General features: G+C 40.2%; 2 protein-coding genes across 4 annotated transcripts in view; one reads left to right on the plus strand and one right to left on the minus strand.

Moving 5' to 3' along the window:
* The window catches only part of ATAD5 (ATPase family AAA domain containing 5), a 40,882-nt gene extending 25,448 nt beyond the window's left edge, over window positions 1–15,434 (minus strand). Inside the window, exons 1-6 of one of the 2 annotated variants that reach the window (XR_004972859.1) lie at window positions 14,901–15,423; window positions 9,049–10,949; window positions 8,330–8,438; window positions 4,566–4,730; window positions 3,157–3,283; window positions 2,495–2,576 (exon numbers count right to left, since the gene is read on the minus strand). Coding sequence is in view for 1 of the 2 variants with exons in the window: in XM_036340575.1 (XP_036196468.1) it covers window positions 2,495–2,576; window positions 3,157–3,283; window positions 4,566–4,730; window positions 8,330–8,438; window positions 9,049–10,949; window positions 14,901–14,969 (2,453 nt within the window). In the remaining variant the exon portion in view is untranslated. Of the gene's footprint in view, window positions 1–2,494; window positions 2,577–3,156; window positions 3,284–4,565; window positions 4,731–8,329; window positions 8,439–9,048; window positions 10,950–14,900 lie in introns of both variants that reach the window. The other variant, XM_036340575.1, reaches the window with a different exon arrangement.
* Window positions 15,435–22,972: 7,538 nt separating this feature from the next.
* CRLF3 (cytokine receptor like factor 3) overlaps window positions 22,973–27,016 on the plus strand; it is a 46,548-nt gene continuing 42,504 nt past the window's right edge. For both annotated transcript variants that reach the window (XM_036340587.1, XM_036340586.1), the window contains exon 1: window positions 22,973–23,107. In XM_036340587.1, coding sequence (XP_036196480.1) covers window positions 22,991–23,107 — 117 coding nt within the window. In that variant the 5' untranslated portion in view covers window positions 22,973–22,990. The remainder of the gene's footprint in view (window positions 23,108–27,016) is intronic.

The raw sequence follows: 27,016 nt of genomic DNA on the forward strand, positions 1-27,016 counted from the left end.
CTCTTGGACAAATTTTGTGCATCAGGCCTCTAGTCTTTAAAATAAATACCTTTAATTTAATTTGAAAAGATTTAGTCAGCTAAGATGTTAGCTGGTCAAATTCTTTTTTGCTTATCATAAAAACAAAAGTCTATCAGTGTTAAGAAGTTAAATAAGTATATATATATAGAAAAAAATATGGCCCTGACTGGTTTGGCTCAGTGGATAGAACATCGGCCTGTGGACTCAAGGGTCCTGGGTTCAATTCCAGTCAAGGGCATGTATCTTGGTTGCGGGCACATCCCCAGTGGGGGTTGTGCAGAAGGCAGCTGGTCGATATTTCTCTCTCATCGATTTTTCTAACTCTCTATTCCTATCCCTTCCTCTCTGTGAAAACTTAATAAAACATATTTTTTTTAAATGCATTTAAAAAAAAAAAGAAAGAAAAAATATGAAGGACACCCATTAAAATGTTAACAGGGACTATTTAGGGGTGGTAAGTTTTCCACCCATTGTTTTCTGTTTTCCTTTTTAAAAAATGCATTTATACATATAATAATCAGAAAACAGCAAGTCTCTAGCATAACCGGTTAGTGCATTCACCTGTTAACCAAAAAGTTGGTTAGAGTCCATCCAGGGATGCCTCTCGCATTCTTAGAAGGAAAATTTCTTTATATCTTTGTCCTCCCATATTCTCTCTCAGCGGTTACTGGAGAGGGGCCTTCTAGTACTAAACTCTTGGCCCTAGCTGGGGGCTCAGTTGGAGCATCATCCTGTACACCAAAAGGTTACAGGTTCAATGCCCAGTCAGGGGGGCACTTGCCTACGTTGCAGGTTTGATCCCCAGTCAGGGCGTATATGGGAGGCAACCAATCAATGTGCCTTTCTCTCTTTCTCTCTCCTCTCTCTCCCTCTCCCCACTACACTTCCACTCTCTGTGAAAAACAATGGAAAAAATATTCTCACTCCTTGGTTGAGGATTAAAAAAAAAAATAAGCCTGGCTGATGTGGCTCAGCATCAACCCAAGAACTAAGAGATCACCGGCTCGATTCCCAGTCAGGGCACATGCCTGGGTTTCAGGCTCAATCCCCAGTAGGGGGCATGGCAGGAGACAGCCAATCAATGATGTTTTTCATTGATGTTTCTATCTCTCTATCCTTCTCCCTTCTTCTCTCTCTAAAAATCAATAAAAACATTATTTAAAAATTTTTTAAATAATAATATGTGCATGTGTGTGTATATACTGAGCAAAAGCAACTACACACAAAAGAATGTACATAATTGAATATATATAATTAAAGTTTATGTAAAATTTTAAAACACAATACTAATCTATGGTAACAGAAATCATAATAGTGGTAACGTTTTTGTTGTAGCAGTGGTGGGGATAACAGGAAAAGTAAGTAACTTTTCTGGAGTAAAATAAAAATGTTATATCCCAATATAATGTACTTATCAAAGTTGTATGCTTTAGATTTATGCATTTAACAATATATAATTTGTAAATCAATAAAACTGAAATAGGAAAAACAAATAACCTGAATACATGATGTCCCTAAATTTGGTCTTCTTCCATTGTGCCATCCACTTACATAGACCAGAACTTAAGTGTTATCCTTACACCTTCTTCTCCCCACCCCAACTCTCATTAATCACTAAGGGTTTTTAATTTATCTCCTAAATCTTTTCCAACACCTGAGTCCACACTTCCATCATTTCACACCTGGCCTCCTGCATCCACTATAAGCTCTCCTCTGTTCCACTCTTTATACAACAGCAGAATTAATCCAGCAGTCAGATAAAACTTTCAAAATCCAAATGTCCATGCTCATGTTTAAAATCCTTTGGTGGGACTGGCACCCACTTCTCCAGCTTAATCTCACATTCCTCTCTCCCCCGCTCTCTATGCGCAAGTCGCACTGGCGTCTTCCCATCTCCTGTACTGACCACGCTCCATCCAGGTACAGGGACTGCTCCCTCTGGCTAGAACGCTGTTCCTTCCCCTGATGACCTCCTGCTTATCCTTCCGTTCAGGCGTCATTTCCTCAGTAAAGCCTTTCTTAACAAGACCAAATTTACTTAATATAAACTTAACAGAACTTTGTATCTCTCCTTCTTAGTACAAATGTTGGCCCAATTAATGTTCAATTATAGCTTGTCTTTCTTCTAGAATATAAGCCTCATAAGGACAGGGAATGTCTCGTTTTGTTTCCCATAATATTTCTCGTACCAAAAAACAGTGCCTGGTTTATTGAATAAGTTCATAATCAGCTTTTTGGTTTTTTGGTTTGCCTATTCATTTTTCACTATTTTGTCTAGAGATGGCCCCAAAATGTTTGCAAAAAAACAAGATCTTCAAATTCACTTGTAGCACTGTCATATTTTAAGTTCATCTTTTAAAATGTATTTATTAAAGCTTCAAATGATAACTTTCATGCTTTCTCATCAAAGTAAGTGAAAACAAAACACATTCCATAAAACATTTTGGCATTTAAAAATTTATCCTGGACTGACCTGCTTTCATCAAAACCAAGGATAGGATCAGCTGTTTTATGAACCTTTCTGGTAAGAAATAAAGGAGCGATTTTCATTTTTCCTGAGAAAAATAAATACTTAGGTTAGTATTAATGTTCATCATCTCCACTTCCTTCCAACTACTTTCCAAATTGTATCTCTATCTTTTTAAACGTTTAAAAAATGAATTCCTTAAAAGTTTCTTCCAATTAAGAAAAATTCCATGTAAGGATCTAGTTCCTCAACTGGGCAATATCATTATCAGAATCTCTTGGAGAACAAAATTTTTTTAAACTATAGATTCCTATAACCCAGCTCTGGAAATTCTTAGTTAATATGTCTAGAAAAGGAAATAAAGATGTAATTTTTTTAAAAATTTACCCAGATTATTTTGACAAATAGTCAGGTTTGGGTACCACTAACTTAACTAAGGATAAATAAATACACAGAAATGTGATAACTTAAGATATGGTCAGTTACTCTTTGCAAAACTCCTCACTACATTATAACTTTACTTATAAAAACAGAAATAATATTTAATCCAATTAAAGTTTACCATTTATAAAACAAGAGATTAAATTAAAATGGGAGCATTCAGAACAATATAACCCCCCCCCCCAAAACTTCTAATGTTCATCATAAATGTTATCAAATCTGATTACCAGGTTCATTTTTAGAAGTCTTGGTAGGTTTTTTTCCTAGCACATCATTTAGACACTGAAGTTTCTTCTGATTTGTCTCAGGAGGCTTTAAAGAAGTAGGACTTGAATTTATTATTATTACAGAGTCCTAAGACAAAATAAGAAAAAATAATTTATTATTATTACAGAGTCCTAAGACAGGATAAGAAAAAACTCTTTAAAATATATCATACACAAGAAAAAGCTAAAGTAGAGTTCATTACCACCAAACCACCAGTATTACATGAAATGTTGAAGGGTATTCTTTAAAAAGAGGAAGAGGAGGAAGAGGAGGAGGAGGAGAAGAAAAGATAAAAAATACGAACAATAAAAATAGAATCAGAGACATAGAAAAGACACATGGAACAGACTGGTGAATCTCAGAGGAAGGGGGGGCAGGGCAGGAAGAAATTAATCAAAGAACTTATATGCATAAACACATATCTATGGACATAGACAATAGGGTGGTAAAGGCCTAGGGTGGGGTGAGAATCGGGTGAAGGGGAGCAATGGGGTAAAAAACTGGGACATCTGTAATACTCTCAACAATAAAGATTTTTAAAATAAAATGTCATTAAAATTTCAAAAGGATTACAGTGCTAGAAGCCATAGACAAGGTAATTACATTAGCAACTCCATACATTTCCCCATCATTAGACTACAAACTGAAAAAAATTCAAAAACTGCACCATTTGGGGAGAAATTAATAATTTATTGTATAGAGGAAGGTTGGTGTTTTGAAGAAAGGGAAGCCCTACTGCAGTCTACGAAGAATCTTGAATGACTCAATAAGGATTCAAACATTCTGTAGGCAAAAGAGAGCCAAAGACTTTTATTTTTTTTAAATATATTTTATTGATTTTTTACAGAGAGGAAGGGAGAGAGATAGAGAGTTAGAAACATCGATGAGAGAGAAACGTCGATCAGCTGCCTCCTGCACACCCCCTACTGGGGATGTGCCCACAACCAAGGTACATGCCCTTGACCGGAATCGAACCTGGGACCCTTCAGTCCACAGGCTGACGCTCTATCCACCGAGCCAAACTGGCTAGGGCAGAGAGCAAAAGACTTTTAAAGCAGAAATAAAAATTACATTCTTTCTACCACCTCAAGGCTACCTTATAATTTTACCTTTTAACTTCATAATGATTTCCTTCTCCCACTCCAAACAACAAAATAGGACAAAATTTTTTTTAGAGAGAGAGAAAGGGGGGAGGGAAGGGAGAGAAACATCAGTAAGAGAGAAATATGGATAGGTTGCCTCCCGTATGCACCCTGATGGGGGATCGAACCTGTGAACTTTCAGTATCTGGGATGACATTCCAACCAACTGAGCCACTCTGGTCAGGGTTAGGACATAATTTATACCAATAAATATTTGTAATACTTACTTCTGTGTCTGACATTTTCTTCCCTTCAGGAAGAATCTGACGTCTAGATGAACGCCTTAAGGGTGTCACTATTTCTTCAGCAGCTTTTGACCTACTAATGTGTAAAGCTTTTGCTTTTTCAATCAATTGTTTTGCTTTTGACACATTTTTTGAAGTATTGCTTGCCTAAACAAAAATATGAAACATTGATTTAGATTCTGGCAAACATATTATACTTAATAATAGAAAAATAGAAAAGGCAAAACCATGGAGACAGCAAAAAGATCAGTGGTTGCCAGGGGTTGGGGGCGGGCAGCAGGAAGGGATGAATAGGCAAGGCATAGAAGAGTTTTAAGGCAGTGGAGCTAGTCTATATAATACTATAATGGTGGATACATGTCGTTATATATTTGTCCAAGCCCACAGAATATACCAGAACACACTAAGGCAGTGGTTCTCAACCTTCTGGCCCTTTAAATACAGTTCCTCATGTTGTGACTGAACCATAAAATTATTTTCGTTGCTACTTCATAACTGTAATGTTGCTACTGTTATGAATCATAATGTAAATATCTGATATGCAGGATGGTCTTAGGCGACCCCTGTGAAAGGGTCGTTTGACCGCCAAAGGGGTCACGACCCACAGGTTGAGAACCGCTGCCTAAGGGCTATGAATCCTAATGCATACTATGGACTCTAGGTAATAATATGCCAACATAGTCTTCAATCTGAACAAAATGTACTACTTGGCCCTTTCGCCCTCTTCTGCCCCCACGGGAGTACATCTCCTAAACTCTAAGGGTTTCCAGGGGACTTGCAACCAGGGAACAGTGGGCAGTGGCAGCTCATCCCAGACCAACCCCCCAAGGTCCTCTTTTCTGTGACTTTCTAGAGAGCCAAAGCAGCCCCGCCTAGGCTCTCTCCTGTTGCTTCTGGTATCCTAAGCCCTTCCTCATTTCATTATCCCCTGACTTAATACTGAAAATAAAAATAAAACAACAAAATACCACAAATGTACTACTCTGGTAATGACAATGGGGGAGGTTGTGCATGTGTGGGTGCAGGAGATATATGAGAAATCTCTGTACCTTTAGCTCAATTTTGCTGTAAACCTATAACTGCTCTTAAGAGGAAAATGTCTATTTAAAAATATATATAATAGAAAAAATACAATCATAAATTACATTAGAGACAAAGAAATGGTTATTCAAATGTTGCCAAGGCGATTAAATTAAAATGTCTAGTTATACTTGGTTTGCCATGATTTCTTACTTGAAATTTATCCAGATAAATAGTTACATTTTTGAAAAACATCCAGAAAGATGTTAGCAGTATAGATTAGAATTGTTGGTTATTTCTCCACCATCTTCATGCCATCTATTCTTTGATTTTATCCATTTATTTGAACTTCATTTTTATTTACGACAGAACCATCTAATCAGGAAGTCTGATACTTCAGTATTTATACATTCCTTTAATTTTTTTATTTACTTTATTTATTGGGGTGACATTGGTCAACATGAACATACAGGTTTCATGTGTGAGTTTCTACGTCATAAGATCTGTATATTGGACAGTGTGCCTACCACCCAAAGTCAAATCTTCTCCTGTCACCATATATTAGGACCCCTTCTCCACTTACTCCCTTCCCTCTGGCAATCACCACACTGCTGTTTATTCTTTGATTTTAGATACCTTTAGGCTGAATCCTTTGGCGAGAGATTGAAAAGGTAATAGGTGTGGAAAAGAGCACTAGATAATAATTCTGGTCTTCAGACCTGGTTCTGTCATTGATGTGCTAAGAGATCTTGTACATTTTATATACTTCTGCAGCTTGTTTTTTAAATAAGTGTTTGCTGTTTCATCTCATCCATTTTCAGAGTTTCATTTACCATCAATATGCTAATGACTCCTTTAGCTTTCCCTATGGTTCAAATCTCTGCAAAGATTTAGGACCATGGATCCAACTGGTAATTAAAAATGGTTCCACGTGGACATCCCACAGTTACCTAGAATCCATTTCTTCCAAAACCAAATTCCTCATCTTTCTCCCACACTAAGCTTTCTTCCTATCTCAGTGGAATGCAACAGCAACTGCTCAAAAGTCCAAGCCAGAAGCCTGACTATCGTGCTTCACGTCTCCCTTTCTTTCACATTCAGCCCATCAAGTCTTCTGAATAACCGCTGTCCACTTTTCACTACTGTCATTCAAAACACAATATAGCTCCTGTGGATTACTCCAAGGCCTCTTAAATGGTCTCCCAGCCTCAAACCGTCCCACTTTAATTATTCTCCATACTACAGAGTAATTTTTCTAAAACTGCTGATCATGTTAGTCCCCTTACTTAAAATGGCTCCCTACTCCTCTCAGAATAAAGTTCCAATTCCTGAATAGTCCAGACACTACTTCTTACTCCCTAAAATATAAATGTTCTCTCTTGTCTCCAGGGCCTTTGCACACACCATTCCCTATGTTTAAAGGACAATTTTTATTATTTAGGGTCCCTGTTTATTGTTCCTGGAAGGTAGGCATCCCATTTATGTGCTTTCAGTACTTACTTTATTATAAATCTTATCACATGTATTCAATTGCATGTTTATGTGCCTGAATTCGCCGTAAGACCTTAAGCTCCATGAAAGTCTAGTCCATGTGCATCTTCTATGGAGCTGTCCTCCCAATGCCTAGCATATAGCATTGCATTAAATAAATATTTATTGCATGAAAAAAATGAAGCCAGAACCATTCTGAAAGCCATTTTGTAAATATCTGTTGGAAGAGCTGTTATGAATATGGAGCTCTTAGGAAAATCAGTCTATTCTTATTCTCATAAATGAAAAATTTCTTCCAGAAAATGACTAAGATTTTCGCCTATTGCTAGTAAACAAGCCTGGCTAAGGCTTCAAAAAGCAAGGCGGTATGGTAAGAGGATCACTGACACATTAATAGTATGAGATAAAATAACTGATCTAAGTAAATTCAGATAAGGGCCCCAATTTGGATATACTAAATTTTGAGATTTCTCTTGTTGGAAACTTTATTACTGAATCATAATTCTAAGCAGTACACAAACAAGGCATGGTCTTTCTAAAATAAAAGTTGAATAAACCTACAGTTAATTGGGTTATTGCTAAACATCCTATAATGCACAGGAGAATCCCCCACACCAAAGAATTATCCAGCCCAAAATGTCCATAGTACCAGAAATGGTACTCTTTATTTCTAATCTACAGAAATACTAGTAAACCAAACATTTGATCATGACCTAAAAGTAACCTTAGAGAAAAATTGGAATGTAACTCTCAAAACCTAGAAAAAGTAAATTAGACTGCCCTTCACAATTGCTTTCATCTCACAATTAACGATCTTGATATCTTAATAACTAACTACAGCAGCAGTTCTCAACCTGTGGGTCGCGACCCCTTTGGGGGTCGAACAACCCTTTCACAGGGGTCGCCTAAGACCATCGGAAAACACATATATAATTACATATTGTTTTTGTGATTAATCACTATGCTTTAATTATGTTCAATTTGTAACAATGAAATTGGGGGTCACCGCAACATGAGGAACTGTATTAAAGCGTCGCAGCATTAGGAAGGTTGAGAACCACTGAACTAGAGGAATAAAAAAATAGTGGAAAATAACATAGGGTTGTAGTTAACATAATCAATCCAAGAAATGTGTGAATCTTCTTAGAGTGTATTACTTCTAATAGTAGTAGTTGTTATTTTTGCTTATGAGAAAATAGAATATCACTTACAGGAATCCCTAATATTTCAATTACCTTTCTAGTTTGATAGGTAAAATCTCCACCAGTTGCTTCAGATTTCTTGGAACTTTTCTTAGATTTCTTCTTAGATTTTTTGGGAATACTAATTCTGGTGAATTTCATTCTGGGGGAAAAAATTCAGAAACATTTTCATGATTATAATGTGTAAGAATTTCAATACAGAAAAGAACCAACTAGGGCTCCAATTTCTGGACAGTTCTAAACAGAAAAACACAAAAACACTCCATTAGTTTCAAATTACTAATTCAAAAGTAAGCCAAACTCAAGGTTAAACTCGCAATATAAGTTGTTTATTTGAGAAGTCATGAGTTTTACAGAAAGTTAACCCCTAAGATCACTCTTACCTTAGCCAAAACCAGTATGCAAGTACAGACCTCATAGTGCATGGCGCTGTTTACCCAAGAAATAAAGTTCTATGATTTATTTTTAGTCTCGTTCGTTAAATGCACCAAATTCATATTTGAAGACTATTTCATTCAGCAACTGTTATAAGAGTGTAGAGCTCATCTAAAATATATCTAGAATTCTTCTAAAATCATGCCTGACTTTATTAAATGTGGAAAAGTAGCATTTTTGACACCCTCTTTTATTTTCCTTATAAATCAGCTGTATTCTATGAAAAAATACTACTCTCTAATGCTTATTTTCCTTCCCAGCTAACAGTATATGCAAAATACTTAAAACTTTAGAACAAAAACAAAACTTTGCCTTACCTAATAGGACTCTCTGACTCAGAGGATACTGTCATTAATTCCGCTGTATATAAGGTGTGCTTTTCTGATAAGTTGGATGCTCTTGGAGTGGAAGCATTCACAGGACATATATCTTGTGCATCTCTAGAATCCGTACCTCCAATGATTGTTGCAGAAGGTGTCCTGCTACCTCTTACAGATCTCCTCGTTGATTTGGGTGTAAAAACATTTACCAAGCTGTCTTCAGTTTCAGCTTTAGAATATATTACCTTATCCTTAACTGGTGTGCTAGTTTTTCTTGAAGACTTCTTATACTGAGAAAAAATCTTTAGAGGGTCATCATTTGCTCCATCTTCACAAATAAAACTTGCACTGCTAAATAACGGGCTGTCTTTGAAAACTCCTGTTTTCTTTTGTCTTAAACTCATTCTTAGCCTATTTTTACTTTGTTTACCTTTAAAGGAAAAAGTTATTTCCTTCATTTGAGGATTTCCCTCTCTATTTTCACCTGAAGTAGCACCAATATCTAACATTTTCTTATCCTTTTTCTTTAGCTTTTTACATTTCCCCTTAGGAAAACTTCCTTTATTAGTGTGTGACTGTGAATTGCCATTATCTGAAACCATTTGGATATTAGGATTTTCCATGATTTTTTTAGAATTACTGTCTCTTTCTTCCTCATTTAAAGATTTTTCATCAGGCTCTTTCTGTTTATCAGAAGACTTTTTGACTCCATTTTTAAGTGCATCTGATGCTGGCTGCCTAAATGCTTTCATAAATTGCTGTCTTTCTTCTAGAGTGCATTTTGGTTTCACAGCTTCAGAACTTGCAGCTTCCAATACTGCCAATTCTAGTTCTTCCTCCTGTATGACAACGTTAGATTTTCTTTTCTGAATTGTCTGTTCATTCTCGGGATCAGACAGACTATTTTCCATTTCCAACTGCTTTTGTTTCAAGAAAATTGAGGGTATTTTCCCTGTCTTTTTTGGGGGGATAGGGTGAACTTGTGCAAGAACAGTAACTGTCTTAAAGGGTACTTGCTGGGAAATTTCACAGGTTTCTGTATCACTTATGCAACCACTTGTGACTCTACCTTCAACAGTTTTAGAAGGAACACAAATTGACATTGTAGAGTCTGGGATCTGTTCCAGTTTATTTTCCTTGTGACTTTTTAAAAATTCTTCATACGAGACAGTTATTGTACCATCATTTAACTGGGCTGGTTTAGTTACATTATTTGTAGTACTCTCCATTTCATTAGCTAGGGAAGGAATTATCTGTTTACTATCTTTACCATCTTTTTTAAGGAGATTTAGCTCCTCTGCCAAGGGTAAACTTTCAGATAGATCTATTATCTCTTGGCGCTTCCTTTTTCTCAAATTTTTACAATCATTTTCTGTGGTCCCTAGTTTAGGTTTTACTTTCTTAGAACTTTTCTTGGAGGCCACAATGTTTGACTGGTTTTTGATATCTTGAATACTTTCTGCAAGTATTTCTACATGTTGCTTGAGTGAAACAGAAGTACTACTCTCCACAACATCATTATTTAAACTAGAGTCTTCTTTGCTATCATCACTATTAATTTCAATTGGAGATTCATTTTCAGGTTTAATATTACTTAGTTGATGAGATAAATTAACTGTCTTTCTTCTCTTCTTAAACTCTATATTTGAGAACATTTCCAAAGGTATTTTACAGTGTTTGCCAATGTCAGCAGGTGATGCTGCAGATGATTTTATCTTGCACTCTCCTGCTAACTGAGTCTTCTCATTTGTGGGTGAAGTTTTTCTAAAATAATCCAGAATATTACTGGATTTTGGTGGAGAAAAAACCCTGTCTCCAGTCTTCTCTACTGGTGATAAATATTTCGTAATTGTTTCACTGGAAGATCTGTCATCATCTCTCCTTCGCTTTTTGCATACCTATCAATTTAAAAAAAGATAAAAGGTTTATTTCAACAAAATAATACAAAACATATGTTGTAAACATGATCTAATATTTTCAGTAATTAGATGTAAAAGGAGCTTTAAAGTTAAACCTAATTCAAATCTCAACATGACATCAACTTATACCTTTACTATAGACATATTATCCTTCAATAAAAAGTTTCAAGGCCACCATATTTAGGTACAAATGTGTTCATTTCTATTGGCCTCTTTTTATTCTATAACTTTTGAATAGTACCACCCACCTCACAAGATAAGTAATGAACATGCTACATAAAAATATGTGGTCTGATGCATGGTAGGAACTCTACAAATATTAATTCTGTTCCGTTTTCACTTTTTAAGTTAAAAATAAACAAAATTTCTACTTCTTTTTTTTTTTTAAATTTCAGAGAGGAGGGGAGAGGGAGAGATAGAAAGAAACATCAATGATGAGAGAGAATCATTGATTGGCAGGGGATCCAGCCCACAGCTGGGGCACATGTCCTCATCAGGAATCGAACTATGAACTTCCTGGTTCTTAGGTCAACGCTCAACCACTGTACCACACCAGCTGGGCAAAATATTTCTACTTCTAAGAAGCGGGTACATAATGAACAACCCTAGGAACCCAAAATTTACTAATCAAGTAAAAATTATGGTGAAGGACACTTTCCACAAATAAAACTTTCCAGTATTTTAATTTGCTATTAAAACAGTACTGCCTGCATCTTCCATTACTTATTACCCTCATAATATCAAGATGACTATAATGCTAAAAAGTTATATTTTTGTTGGTCATAAATTAGCAATTTACAAAGCTCCATCAGTCTCTTCTTTGATTTTAACTTCCCTCAGTTCATTTGTTAGAATAACTTTGCCAGAATAACAAGAAAAATTTTAAAATAATGAATGGGCGCATTATACTTCTATAAAAGTAAAACACATTATAAAGCTATCATGATTAAAAGCTTCGTACCTATGAACAAAGGCAAGCAACTTAATGAAATTGGTTAGAAAACCAGAAAAAGGCTCTCCCTCCTTTCCGTTTCCCTCCCACCTCCCAGGCATGTTACCATTAGCTTACTTACTCCCAAGATCAAGGGCCCTTCTTACCTCTATAACTTGTTTCCTAAGCCCATTTCTTCCAGAAACTACTTTTTCTAACTTTGTAATTTACCCAATAAATGTTTTCTTTTTTAAAAAAATATATATTTTTTATTGATTTTTTACAGAGAGGAAGTGAGAGGAATAGAGAGAAACATGGATGAGTTAGAAACATCGATCAGCTGCCTCCTGCACACTCCCTACTGGGGATGTGCCTGCAACCCAGGTACATGCCCTTGACCGGAATCAAACCTGGGACCCTTCAGTCTGCAGGTCGACGCTCTATCCACTGAGCCAAACCGGTTAGGGCATAAATGTTTTCTTACAAAAAAAAAAAAAAAGAAAGAAAAGAAAGGAAAAGAAAAGACAACCAGAAAAAGACATGTATATTTAAGAACTTGGTATGTGATAACAGTAGCATTTAAGTTAGTGGGCAATGAAGCAGTTAAATGGTATTGGGACAAATCTCTCACTATTGGATAAGCATGAGGCAAAATAAATTATAGGCTTAAAATTTTATGTTAAAATTTGCCTGGCCTGCATGACTCAATGGTTGGGGGTCGACTATGAACCAGGAGGTCACCATTCCATTGCCAGTGGGCACATGCCCGGATCGCAGGCTCAGTCCCCAGTGTGGGGTGTGCAGGAGGCAGCTGATCAATGATTCTCTCTCATCATTGATGTTTCTAGCTTTCTCTCCCTCTTCCTTCCTCTCTGAAGTCAATAAAATATATATTTTAAAAAATGTAAATGGTAAGTGTATTTGAAGAAAATGCTAATTAATTGTATTCTTATTATTACCCTGAGATGGTATCAGTGGCACAATACCATAGCCTCTCGAGTCTGGCAGATATAAGTTTAAGTGCTCACCCTGACATCTACTAGTGAGGGACCTTAAGCAAATTACTTTAAGGTAATTTGTAACCTCCCTTCTGTAGAATACAGATAACAGTACCTCATCACAAGGCTGATATTAAGTAAAATAATGTGTATAAGGCCCTTACCCTTAAAATACTAAACAGTAAGTATCACTGTTATGAAATAGGCTCTCTAAGCAGGGTGCGAAAAGCAGAAACTGTAACAAAAAGATGGATAAAACTGACCACACAAAAATAAAAAACTATGTAATTCAAGTACCAAGTCCTTCTTCACACCTGAGACAAGCTGAGCAATTACCTAGATTTAACAAACAATTATGAGCATAACAATGATTAGTAACTGGACAAAGTTACTTGATTCTAAAAATTAAGAAAGAGTACAGCATAGGAAATATAGTCAATAATAGTGTAATAACTATGTATGGTGCCAGGTGGGTACTTAAACTATGGGAGGGGGGAGGCTGGTTGTCTAATCACTATGCCTGAAGCCAATATGAAATAATATTGAATGTAAACTGTAATTAAAAAATAAAATTTAAGGCCCTGTGGGGTAGCTCAGTTGATTAGAGTTCATTCAGAAACACCAAGGTTGCCTGATCCCACCCCCCCATCAAGGCACATGTAAGAATCAACCAATGGCCCTAACCGGTTTGGCTCAGTGGGTAGATCGAGGGCCTGCGGACTGAAGGGTCCCATGTTCGATTCCAGTCAGGGGCATGTACCTTGGTTGCAGGCCCATCCCCATTGGGGGGTGTGCAGGAGGCAGCTGGTCAATGTTTCTAACTCTCTATCCCTCTCCCTTCCTCTCTGTAAAAAATCAATAAAATAAATTTTAAAAAAGATAAAATATCAGTAAGTAAACATATAGTGGAAAAAATATTTTATTTTATTTTTTTTTAAATATATTTCTTTATTGATTTCAGAGAGAAAGGGAGAAGGAGAGAGAGATAGAAACATCAATGATGAGAGAGAATCATTGATCGGCTGCCTCCCGAACACCCCCAACTGGGGATCGAGCCCGCAACCCAGGCATGTGCCCTTGGCCTGAATCGAACCCGAGACCCCCCAGTCCGCAGGCCGATGCTTTATCCACTGAGCCAAGCCGGCCAGGGCAGTGGAAAAAATATTTTTTAAAAAAGAATCAACCAATGAATGCATAAGTGAGTGGAACGAACCAATGCTGTCTCTCTCTTGCACTCTCTCTAAAATCAGCAAAAATTAAATCTAAATTAAAAAAAATAAGAGCCCCCGTTAAATAAGTGAGCATACATCTTGGCTCACTTCAAGGACACCGGTATGCATACGTCAGTTAGAACTATGCTGGCTTGAGGTGGAAAGGCGTAAACACAGAAAAACAGTCTCCTCTAAGGGGCTACTCCCCTGCTGCCAGGCACCCGCCTCTCTTCCTCGCGACAGCTGGTGTGTTTCACCTGTAAGTTTCACCGAGAAGCTGCGCATTGCACTGACACACAAAAGAAGAGCAGTGTGCCGTGCTGTGGCTCCTAACTGCAGTATATTAAGCTCTGGAGCCGCGAAAGAAAAACACACACACACACAAACCCACGATTGTTTAAAGCCCCTTGTCTGATTCTGGTAGTGGCATTCTAAGGGCATTCCTAGAACAGGCGGATGGATGGCCCCGGTGGACTTCAAGATCCCTTTCAACGCTAAAGTTCCATCATCGCCATCACCAACCGAGACTTAAGGATACTGCGTGACATTTCACAATCCAAAGCCTCAAGTTCCACCCACATTTCAGGATCTGGGAACTGGTCGGGTCACCCTAAACCCTCACTTACCTACCAGGACCGATCGCGACTCGGAGAAACGACACACCCCGGCCACTGTCCCACACAATGTCACAACCGCGGGGCCTCCCAGGCCCCTCGGTCCCCCCCAGGATCCAAAGTCGTGACCACCTCTCACCCGCCCCACACAGACGGAGGGAGAGACTCAAGTTCACCTCTATCTCGTAGTCCTTCACCGGAGGGGGAGCAGCTGCCGCCGCCGCCATGGCCAGGACCCCCACCATGCTCCCCGCTTCCCGGAATTCCGGCTCCTAGGACCTGGTACGGCCCGGCCTGGCATGCCTGGAGGCCATGGGGGCGGCCGGCTCCCGCAAGAACGAGGCGCTGGGCCGCGGGGTCCGTCTCGGACTCCCCGGCGCCCACCCGCCCGGATCGGTCGCGGGGGCTGGGCCCAGCTCAGCCGAGTCGAACGCGGGAAGAGACGGTGAAAAAGCGCGGGCAACCAGGATCCTAGGTCGCGGCGGGTGAACGCGGGGCGCCCCCGATTCGGGCACTGGAGGCTGGGTGCTCGGGACTGGGACCCCGGCGGGGAAAGCAAGCCGAACACAGAGGAGACCCGCGGGCTCCGGACGGACTTCTTGTCAATTGGGTTTTCGCGCCCTCCGGGGCGCAGAGGGCGGAGCCTAGGATTGTTTCTGGAGGCTGCGCGGACGGTGAGACGCGAGGGCCAAAATACGTGTTTGGCGAACGCGCAGGAGGCGGGACTTTCCTATCGTAAAATCAGCGGGGATTTTGAAGATTCGAACTCCTCACGCCCGGTTTCGCTGATGCGGACCTGATTTCACTAACGTCCGTCAGTGACAGAATTAAAGCCCTACACTTTTGAGGACCCACGTTGTCCCCTATTTAAATGTGGAATTTTGCAAAAATACAGAAAACGAAGTAACAATTGATTACAATTTCTCTCCCGCGGAATAAAATGTTATTTTGGCAATCGTCCTACCTCGCGATACGCCCATTCGGGGTCCCACATTGGACTTTTTTTTTCTTTTTTCTTTTGTTTTTTTTTACCTTTAGGTATTTCTTGCTGTGGATTTCGTCCTCTCGAGCAGCTAGGAGTCCAGGGTCATCGACTCGGCTGTTCTTGCGTTTTCCTGTCATCGCAAGGAACTAGCAGTTTACTGGTTTGTAGTGATGCTAACCTCATACTTCATTTGCATTGTCTTCCTGGATTTATTTTTTTTTAACTTTTTTTACATTAAATTGCGGTTACATAAAGAATATGTTTATTCTGTCTGAGTGCATAGTTTTAACTGCACAGTTTGTAAGAGCTAAAAATAAGACAGAGAAAAGGACTTCTCAAATAATAAGAAGCCACCTCGTTAGGTCGGGTTATGCAAATTCATATTAACTATTGACGTAATTGTGTTCATTTTGATAGTATTTGCTATTGTCTTGACAACTTAAAGGGTACAAATTTATCCGATGAAATTAGTGGTAACTGCTTTTTCTTTGAAAATTATTAGCCGTGGGTAAGGTTTTTCAAGAAGGGAGACTGCTGATTTGCTTTAAAAATAAACAAACAAAACCTTATGTAGCTGGGGGTGAGGGTGGCCCGGGAGAGGTCAATGGGGGGGAAAAAAGAGACTTATGTAATACTTTAAAGAATACAGAATTTAATTTTTTTAAAAAACAAACACCTTATGTAGTATAAGAACACTGCCCAAGAAGGAGGATGAGGAAGAGGAGGAGGAGCAGATAGGGTTAGGGGGAGGAGGGACCGGGTGTAAGGAGGAGAAAAAAATGAAAAAAATTACAGAGAAAAAGGAGTCTCCTTGACATTCGCCCCCAAATAGTCTTTTCCTCTTCGTCCCAGTGGTAACCAATATGACCCATTTGGTAGATAGTGTTGCAGCCCTTTTTATATGTTTACATACATATATATGTATGCATAAAAAACTTTGGTTTGCTTTTATTTACATAAAAGGCAACACTGTAAATGTTTCTCAGCAATTTGCTTTTTTTCACGCATCATTCTTTTCAAGTTATCCATGATATGTGTAGATCTGATTCATTCTTTTTCATTTCTGAGCATTTCATCCAATTATGCACAACATTTTATTTATTCATTTCCTTCGTGGTGAACATTTAGGATGTCTCCAATTTTCTGTTACTTAATGAGTCAATGAACTTTCTTATCCATGTCTCCTTGTAATGTTTCTCTAGGTTACACACTTAGAAGTGGAATTGCTGGGTTAAATAGGATATAGCGTTTTTTATTCTGCTAAATCACTACGCATTTTATTTTATTAGTAAATCCTCACTGGAGGATTTTTTTCCATTGATTTTTTAAATTTGTTTTTATTTTATTTTATTTTTTTGAGAGAGAGAGAGTTGAAAGGAGAGAGCGACAGAGAGAGAGAGACATCGATGTGAGCGAGACACAATTGGTTGCCTGCCACAGGCGCCTCCACCAAGCGGGGGATGTAACCTGCAACCCAGGTAGTGCCCTTGACTGGGAACCGCAGTGCTTCAGTGCTCTGGCTGACGCTCTAACCACTACACTGGTCTGGGCGGAGCTTCTCAATGTTAATAGGTGGAGGTCTTTTCTCTGAGGCCATTCAGTTTCTCCACCAATCTCTTCGGGGCAGGGGGTTTATATCTCATGCAGCTGTGTGGAAGCAATGGGGAGGGATCACCTAAATACATGGAATAAGGCAATGGATGTGGAATAGCTAATTCTAATTTTAACTGATGTCCCCTTTTTTCAGTCCCATACCTCACTGTTACCTGCTGTGCCATCCATCCATCCATCCATCCATCCATCCATCCATCCATCCATCCATCCATCAATACTATTGAGTGCCTGATATTTGTCAGCTATGAACAAAGCAGCTATAAACAAAACATTCCTATCCTCTTAGAATTTACAATAATGGTCGACTTCACCCCTAATCCATCTGACCAACCTCAGTCCAAAAATATTACATGAAAAGTTCCAGAAATAAATAATTCATGCACTTTAAAATGCATGCAGTTCTGAGCAATGTGAAGAAGTCTTTCGCCTGGGATGTGAATCATCCCTTTGTCCAGTGTATTCACCCTGTATAGGATACCCACCCATTAGTCATTAGACATCTCAGTCATCAGATTGATTGTTGCAGTGTTCAAGTTATCCTTATTTTACTTAATAATGGCCCCAAAGTGCCAAGAGTAGTGATGCTGACAATTTGGATATGCCAAAGAGAAGTGCTTCCTTTAAGTGAAAAGGTGAATACATATAGAAAAAAAACCCATACTATATACAGGGTGGGATAAAAGTCGGTTTGCAGTTGTTCATATGAAATATAATATCATAATTAATAAATAATAATACAGTAATAAACTGTTTCACATACCCACAACTGTAAGCTGACTTTTGCCTTACCCTGAATAGGGTGCAGTACTACCTGTGGTTTCAGGCATCCACTGGGAATCTTGGGATAGACTCCCTTTGGAAAAGGAGACACTATTGTACTCAAGAATATCTGTTACATGAATTAAGGTATTATTAACTAAACAAAAGCAGTGAGGAAAGGCATCCCAGGTAGGACAAAACTAAGTGGGGAAGGGTATAAGGTCTTGGAGATAGGAATATAAATGGACTGTTTACGAAAGAAAGGAGCATGGGGATGTAAAATAAAGCATAGGGAATGTAGTCAAGAATATTGTAATAACTATGTATGTCAGTTGAGTACTAGATTTATCCAGGTGAGTTTTAAACATGTCTAGTTACTATGTTGTACACTTAAACACTAATATATTGTACTAGAGGCCCAGTGCATGAAATTCGTGCACAGGTAGGGTTCCTAGGCCTGGCCGGCGATCAGGGCTGATCTGTGGGGCAACCGACAGGGGCCCCTGCTGGAACCCACCTTGGCTGGCCTGGAGCCTGCAGGCAGGGGGCAGCTCCAGCATTGAGCTTCTGCCCCCTAGTGGTCAGTGCACATCATAGCAACCGGTCATTCCACCAGTCGTTCTGCTGTTTGGTCGATTTGCATATTAGGCTTTTACTATATAGGATGTCAACTGTAACTGAAAAATAAATATTTTTAAAATTAAGTTATTTTTAAGAATTAAAAAAATAAAAAGAAGGGAGATGAATTAAGAGAAAAGTAAGGGCCATGGAGTTCAGGTTAAAAGTTTTGGCTTTAATGAATAGACAGCAAAGATTTTTGCAAGTGCAGTGACATTTGCAAAACATGTTTTAGGAAGATAAATGATAGAGAGGTGGGTCTTGGGGTCTGTCTTAAGATAAAGTAGGGGTTGGCATTACAGTACACTCTCGAGTATTTGTTTAGGGAAATGAATATATATAGGATAGCTGAAGTGGGTATATAAGGAAAAATCATATGGCATTAGTCCAGGTGTAATATGAGAGGCTTGAATTAGGATGTTGGCCTTTACAGAGGTCTGAAACTGGAAGTGGGGGAGAAGATAGGAAAATAATTCAAGGGAACAGAAGGGTTAAGGCACAGATTGAGTCAGTAAAAAACAGGGTTTATTAAATATTCTTGAACATAGCAATGTTATGTGAGCTCTCTAAAGCTAATTGAATAGAATTGATTCTACCCTGGAGGACTTTATTACATGAAATTTTTTTTCTTTTATTTTTTTTATTACTACATGCAAATTTTTAAAAAATTAAGAGAAAAACTTCCATAAAGCCAAGACACTAATCTTAGTCTCATTAAACTTTATTTCCTCGATCTACTAACTAATGAGAGGCAAAAAAATATATATATATATGAATCTAATATATCGACACTATAGAAAAAAAGAAAAAATACAAAGGAAACTGAAGGAAATCTTGTGAAATCACTCTCCCAGGCTTGAAATTTTGGAAACATGCTTTTTAGAGCACACGGTCCTAAAGAGTAAATAGTCTGGTTGATAAGACAGAGGAAGATTGAACACAGGAAGACTGACCTGGAGGTGGCAAATGACAGAAACCAGCAGGCCATCAGACAGGGTTCTACAGAGTTGGGATTTTTACTTTTGTTTTTTAATCGTTGTGGCATCAAATTGGTCTGGAATTGACTTTTTACATGTACTCAGAAGTGAGCAGATTCAGGGGCACAGACGTTTCATGCTAAAAAGACAAGAAATAAACAAAGCAAGTTGCTAATTTATTTATTTATGAATCAGATATAATTGGCGAGAAAACTGCAGCAACTGGAGTATCAAGTTGTAACCAGAGAGTTATTTGGTAAACAATGGATTTAGTCTAGGATACTTTGGCTATCTGGTCAGCTGAGGCTTTCTCTCTCCTCTCTCCAACTTCTCAGAAAGCTCCTAACTGTATTGGACATATAGTGATGACTTTTTACTCTTTGACTTCCCTGTTTACACAGCTAATATTATTACCACATTCTTTTTTTCTAATGTCCTTCCATAGATATTTTATATATATATACTTGATTTCAGAGAGGGAGAGAGATAGAAACATCAATGATGAGAGAGAATCATTGATTGGCTGCCTCCTGCACAGCCTTTACTGGGGATCAAGCCTGCAACCTTGGCATGTCCCTTGACCCAGAATTGAACCAGTGAACTCTTGGTTCATGGGTCGATGCTCAACCACTGAGCCATACTGGCTGGGCTATTACCATATTCTTGAGAATCAACTGGTTACAACTAAATAAGTCTTAGGACCTAGTTGGTTTTTTAAAAAAATATATTTTTATTGATTTCAGAGAGGAAGGAGGTAGGAGAGAGAGATAGAAACATCAATGATGAGAGAGAATCATTGATTGGCTGCCTCCTGAATGCCCCATGCCCCACACCGGGTGGGGATTGAGCCCAGCAACCTGGGCATGTGCCCTGACCAGGAATGGAACCTCAAACCGTGACCTCCTGGTTCGTAGGTCGACGCTCAACCACTGAGCCACACTGGCTGGGCAGGACCTAGTTTTTGAATAGCAATTCATACAAAGAAATACTGTCCAACAATAAAAAATAAGAGACAATCCTAATCTTAATATGTCTCTTAAAATATTTTTATTAATTCTATATGTTTTTATGTTTTGAAAACTCACATTTATAGAAATCTTAAAGTTACAGACAAGTTGTAAATACAGTGCAACATTTTTTCCTGAATAAGTCATTTGAGAGTAAATTCCAACATTCTGCAAGTACATTCTATGAATCCACAATGTAATCATCAAAAATAGGATTTAACATTGATACTTTATTAGCGTCAAATCCTCAGAACCCATTCAAGTTTAATCAACTGTTCAATGAGTCCCTTTATGGCAAATGGATCCAGTCTACAATCACATGTGGCATTGTATTGTCATATCTCCTGACAGTCCCCAATTCATAAATCACAGAAACTCTTTAATATCCTCTTCTCCACTCTCCTTTCCTTATCCCCCATTAGTGCCCTAAGGTTTCTCCCTCAATGTCTCACCCAATATATACCTCCAGATACCCAGCTTCCCCTTTCCCATCTGCCTCTTCAGTCATTTCTCTCAGTTGTGTCCCACTGAAACTTGGGAGCCAGGTTGCAGACAGCCTGCAGGTGAGGAGGTGAAGGCAAAATCCCCCTTCATTGCTGGATTAGTAGTATAAGGGCCAAGGCTGAGAATATGTAAGTGGTGTTCATATATTTTGTTTGTGGCCGTCTCTCCTGATTCGACTTCAATGGCCTTTCCATTCAGGATGTTATTAAATATCTTTAGTATACATTTACATCTTTCACCTAGCTCAATTACACCCTGTGTCTCACTACTTTTCCTGTCTGGGCCCTCCTTTAGCTTGTATCCTTTAGAATTCCTTCAGTTGCAAGTCACAAAAACTCACCTCAAGCTGCCTTAAACAATAAAGGGGATTCATTGGCTAATCCAGTATTAACTAAGTGCCTGGCTACCTTATCTTCGAGACAGAGCTAATTTCCCATTTTCTACAGAAGGGCTTCTCTTTACTGATCTTTTCTAATTGGCCCAGGAAAACTGGGATTTAGCCTCTCGTACACATTCCAGGTGTCATCTTTTTTTTTTTTTAATGTATTTTATTGATTTTTTACAGAGAGGAAGGGAGAGGGATAGAGAGTTAGAAACATCGATGAGAGAGAAACATCGATCAGCTGCCTCCTGCACATCTCCCACTGGGGATATGCCCGCAACCCAGGTACATGCCCCCGACCGGAATCGAACCTGGGACCTCTCAGTCCGCAGGCCGACGCTCTATCCACTGAGCCAAACCGGTTTCGGCCCAGGTGTCATCTTGATTAAATCATGTCCTGTCTGCGTTCCCTGGCTGAGGCAACTTTCAGCTCTAACATCCTTGGCCAGACGTGGGCACTCTGTGGCCGAAAGCCAAATCTGACACACCTCCTGGTTTTGTATGGCCGCTGAATGAGGACTGGTTTGTTTGTTGTTGTGTTTTTGATTTTTAAAAATTGATTGAAAGAGAGAGAAAGTCTGACTAGGGATCAAACCCACAACCTCAGGGTATTGCAACAACGCTCCAACCAACCGCGCTACAGGGCCCCAGTCGAAGAACAGTTTTTACTTTTTCCAAATAGCTGACGAAAGTTGCAAGGAATATTTTGTAACAAGTGAACATTAAGTGAGATCCAAATGTGTGTCCTTAATATTTGCACACGGCCACGCCCACTTATTTACGATGCTGCAACGGAGACCTCATGGCCCCGGCTGCCCCTTGAGAGAAAAGTTTGCAAACACCTGTCTTGGACTTGTGCCCGGACAGCTGTCCCCGCCGCTGGCCGACGCTGACGGCCTGTCTTGGCTCCCTCACTAGGCCAGGGGTGGGGTCCTCTGGGCGTGGGGCCTGCTTCAGAGTAACCCCGAAAATCCCCCCGCGGCTGGGATTCCCGCGGGGCAGGGAGGCAGGACCAGGGCGATCCAGGAGCCGCGTGGGTTGACATCCCCACGCTCGACACCGTCCGTGGCCCTCCCTGTCCCTCCGTGTCCTCCTCTGGGAAGCAGCTACAAGGAGGCCGGGATGAAATAAGATGCGGGAAACACTGGGAAGGTGCTGTCAACCTTTCCCCGCCTCCACGCGTGCCCGGAGGAGACGCCGCGGCCGGACGCGGCTCGGGCACAGGGAGCGGGCACCGCGGGCCCAGGGGCGGGAGGCGCCGGGATCCGGACGCCCGCGCGCGCCTGTCAGTCAAGGCCGCGGGGGGCGGGGCGGGGCGGCGCTTCCGCCTGCGCCGGGCCACGCCGGGCCGCTCGGCGGCGCTCGGGACAGTCGGGAACCGCGCCCGGAGCCGCCGGCGGAGCGGCCGGACGAGGAGGCGATGGAGCTGGAGCCCGAGCTGCTGCTGCAGGAGGCCCGCGAGAACGTGGAGGCGGCGCAGAGCTACCGGCGGGAGCTGGGCCAGAGGCTGCAGGGGCTGCGGGCGGCGCGGAGGCAGGTCGGAGGGCCGCGCCGGAGGGGCTGGGGCCCTGGAGCCCGCGCGGTGCCCGGGGGTGGGCAGGGCCGGGCGGGCTCCGCGGGGTGGCCGCGTCCCAGAACTCTCCGGGGAGAAGGGAAGAGGCTCTGGGGCTGCAGGGAGACCTAGCAGGCTCTGGGAAGGGGTGCGGGGGGTGCCGGGGGGCTCTTAAGGGGAAGAGACAAGTTGGGGGGAATCCGGGGAGAGTGTGAGGGGGCGTTCCCTAAATTGCGTGCGGCTGCGGCGGGGATAGGGGTGGGGTCCGCGGTGGTGGGGAAGGAGGGACCCGAGAAAACACGGGGACGTCGCAGGGTGGTGAAGATTCAGGAGAGCTGGGGGCGGTGGAGACTCGGGGGAAGCCTGCGTGGGGACGGGAGCCTGAGGAGGACGTGGGTGCTGACTTGGGGAGAGTTAAAGGTGGGGGCAAGATGGATGTTGGGGAGGGAGGATCAGAGAGAGGCGGGGAGAGAGGGGGAAGCAGGAGAGTTAACGCTAAAATGAATGGGACCTGGGACCGGTGCCCGAGAATACTGCTTAACGTCCCATGTGATCTTGAATGCATCCTATTTATTTATTTATTTTTTATTTATTTATTTATTTAAAATGCGTTTTTAGAAAACCGTCCATCGTAGATGGGCTGGGATTTAAGGTGAAGGAGCTGTTTTGAAACGTCAGAGAAGGAAAATGAAATGCTTGAGGGATGGAATGCAAAGGTGCAGGGAAATGGAAAAACAGATTTAAAGAGAGGCGTTCTGAGAACCGAAGCCAAATACATATATTTCCAAGTGACAGCAGTTATCTGTTCCCCGTGGACATGGCTATCAAAGATATAGGAAAGCCACGTGGTTTCCCCACACCCTGGAGCTCATACAGAAAAAGATGTAACCCACCCCCAGTGTGTGATAGGACAGATAATTCTCAAACTACTGTTAACAGAGGTGCTTAATAAGTGTTTTTTGAGTGACGGGAATAATTTGAATTAGTGGGATTTCATCACATTGATATTCATCTAAATTGTCATCCAGTACCTCCCATGCTGCATCGAATCTGAAAATTGGCAGAATAGCGCTGTGAGTGCCTCTGGTTGGAGTCATCGTTAAAGATACTCAATATGCTTTAGGTTTTATATATTTTAAAATCCTTGTAGAGCTGGTGTAGGCTAGGCACCATTCATAATTTAGGAGCAAAACCTAGGATATAGCCCCGCTGATTTGGCTCAGTGATTGAGCCTTGACGTATGAACCAGGAGGTCATGGTTCGATTCCTGATCAGCACACATGCCCCGGTTGCTGGCTCGATCCCCAGTAGGGGGCGTGCAGGAGGCAGCCAATCAGTGATTCATCATTGATGTTTCTATCTCTCTCTCTCTCCCTCTTGAAATCAATAAAAATATGTATGTTAAAAAAAAACCTAGGATGTGGTTATCTTGATTTAGTGAATGCCTCCCAGTGTATTTGTCTTGATATCCATTTGAGAACATCTGCAATATTCCTCCAGCTATTTTGAAGTAGAGGTTCTAAATCTAGGGCATTGTTTAAAAAGAGAGGAACGTATCTCTTATTGTATGACTAATGTTTCAGCCAGTTAAGATATATATAAACAGGACTATTTAACTGTGCCAGCAATTAAGCAGCTAGAGTTGACACTAAATGAGTGAGCTTAGCATCTGGGAGTAGTATTTATTAATTTCTGGTGAGATACTGAATGGATTAAAAATTGTTTCTGTATGATCCCATCCTGAATGGTTTAGTATTCATTTTCCAAGCCTCTCTTCTTTTAAACTTTATATCCAACAATTTATTTATTTATTTATTTTTTTAAATATATTTTATTGATTTTTTACAGAGAGGAAGGGAGAGAGATAGAGAGTTAGAAACATCGATGAGAGAGAAACATCGATCAGCTGCCTCCTGCACATCTCCCACTGGGGATATGCCCGCAACCCAGGCACACGCCCTCGACCGGAACCGAACCCGGGACCTTTCAGTCCGCAGGCCGACGCTCTATCCACTGAGCCAAACCGGTTTCGGCTATATCCAACAATTTAAATACAGGACATACTTTCCAGTAATTTAGTGTAGTTTACTATGGGTTTTTGTTTTGTTTTGTCCTAAGGCCCATTCTCTGGGGACTGAGACAGAAAACACTAAGAACATCCATCACTGTTTGATTTCCGATGACATTGCCTTCTGATTAGACTGTAGCTCTCTTTTGTGAACTGGAATCTGTTTTGTGCCACTGCCAGTTACAACGGCGTTTCTCCTCAAAGCTAATTCTAGTGGATTGTATGTTTGGGTTTGTAGAATAAGCCCTCTGTCAACTTGCATTTTAAGGAAGGTCTGTGTTACAAAAATGTTATCAAAATAAGCAGCTGCTTTTGTTTGGTGGTTAGGATATTTTTAAGGTCCCAGTCATTTTCAGAATAACTACATAAAATATATGGCTTTTTAGTCAAAGATTTTGCATGGGGGAAAAAGGGAAGAGCAGAGAGGAAGGGATGCTCCCCTTTATGCATATTTTTTACTTGCTGATTTTATTTTTGGGGGGAGTGATTTTTTTAAGTGAGATAATTCACATACCATAAATTTGTGCCTGAACATGTATGAGTTAGCAGTTTTTAGTATATTCACAAGATGTGCATACATCACCATTATCTAATTAGGGATATTTTTATCACCCCAAAAAGAAATTCCATACCCGTTAGCTGTCACTCCTCCAGGCCCTGGCAACCACTAAACTACTTTCAGTCTCTACGTGGATTTGCTTATTCTGGACATTTCATATAAATGGAATCATACACTAGCCTCTTGTGACGGACTTCTTTGACTTAGCATAATGTTTTCAAGATTCATCCTTTGTGTAGCATGTATCAGTACTTCAGTTCCTTTTTATGGCTGAATAATATTCATTGTGTGGCTAACCACATTTTATTTATCCATTTACCAATTGATAGACAGTTGGATTATTTTCGCTTTTTGCCTATTATGAATAATGTTGCTAAGAATATTCATGTGCAGGTTTTTATGTGGACATGTTTTCAGTTCTTTTAGTACGTATATACTTAGGAATGCCGGGTAGCATGGTGACTCTTTGTTTAACTTTTTCAAGACCTCTTGGCATACTTTTTATCTTTGCTTTTGTTTCTTACCCTTTAAAACTCCCGTGAAATTTGTTTCAGGTTAAAAAATCATGTCTATGAAAGTCTAGAAGGAAAAGTACCAATCTTTTAAAGTTATTTTGTCAGAAATAACTGCCAGCATTGTAGCAGTTTCTCTTCTTGTGGTTAAGTTTATGCCCTACCCTCTGTCTTAAGAGAAAAGGAAGTTCTGTGTAGGAATGCAAGGGTAGTCTGTAACTTTTAACTGAATAAGTTAAAGGCTAGTGTGATGTTTGTTGTCTTCAGGAAATCAGATAATGTTTACAGCCAGTCTGGCCTACTGATGTTGAAATTATTGAGAATAGTTCTCTGTAGCTCCCTGGAATCCTTGGTACTAAAATGTACATACCAAAGAAATTAACTCCCACTCTCCTTAAATACTCATTTGTTCACTCACTCAATAAATATTTATTGGGTGCCTACTATAGGCCAGAGATTCTTCTAGGTCCCAGAAACGCTGTGGCTGAGGAAACAGACCACTGCCTTAATGGATTTACTCTTTCCTTTGATGGTTGGTCTTTACACTACTACCTCTAAAAGCAAAACAGATAAGAAGAACCTAAATTCTTATGTGTTCATTTTTAGATTTTTACTTCCAGTGTAATTTTCACCACTTGTTTATTTCTGCAGAGTTGGCTTTCCTGCTTGTTGTAAGTAGATAGCTGATCAAGATGTCACGTAGTGATATTAGCTGGCCAGTCAGATTTGCCTTACAGAGTGACACTATCTTTTTT

This window comes from Myotis myotis, unplaced genomic scaffold, assembly GCF_014108235.1.
Source record: "Myotis myotis isolate mMyoMyo1 unplaced genomic scaffold, mMyoMyo1.p scaffold_m19_p_17, whole genome shotgun sequence".
Taxonomy (NCBI): Eukaryota; Metazoa; Chordata; class Mammalia; order Chiroptera; family Vespertilionidae; genus Myotis; species Myotis myotis.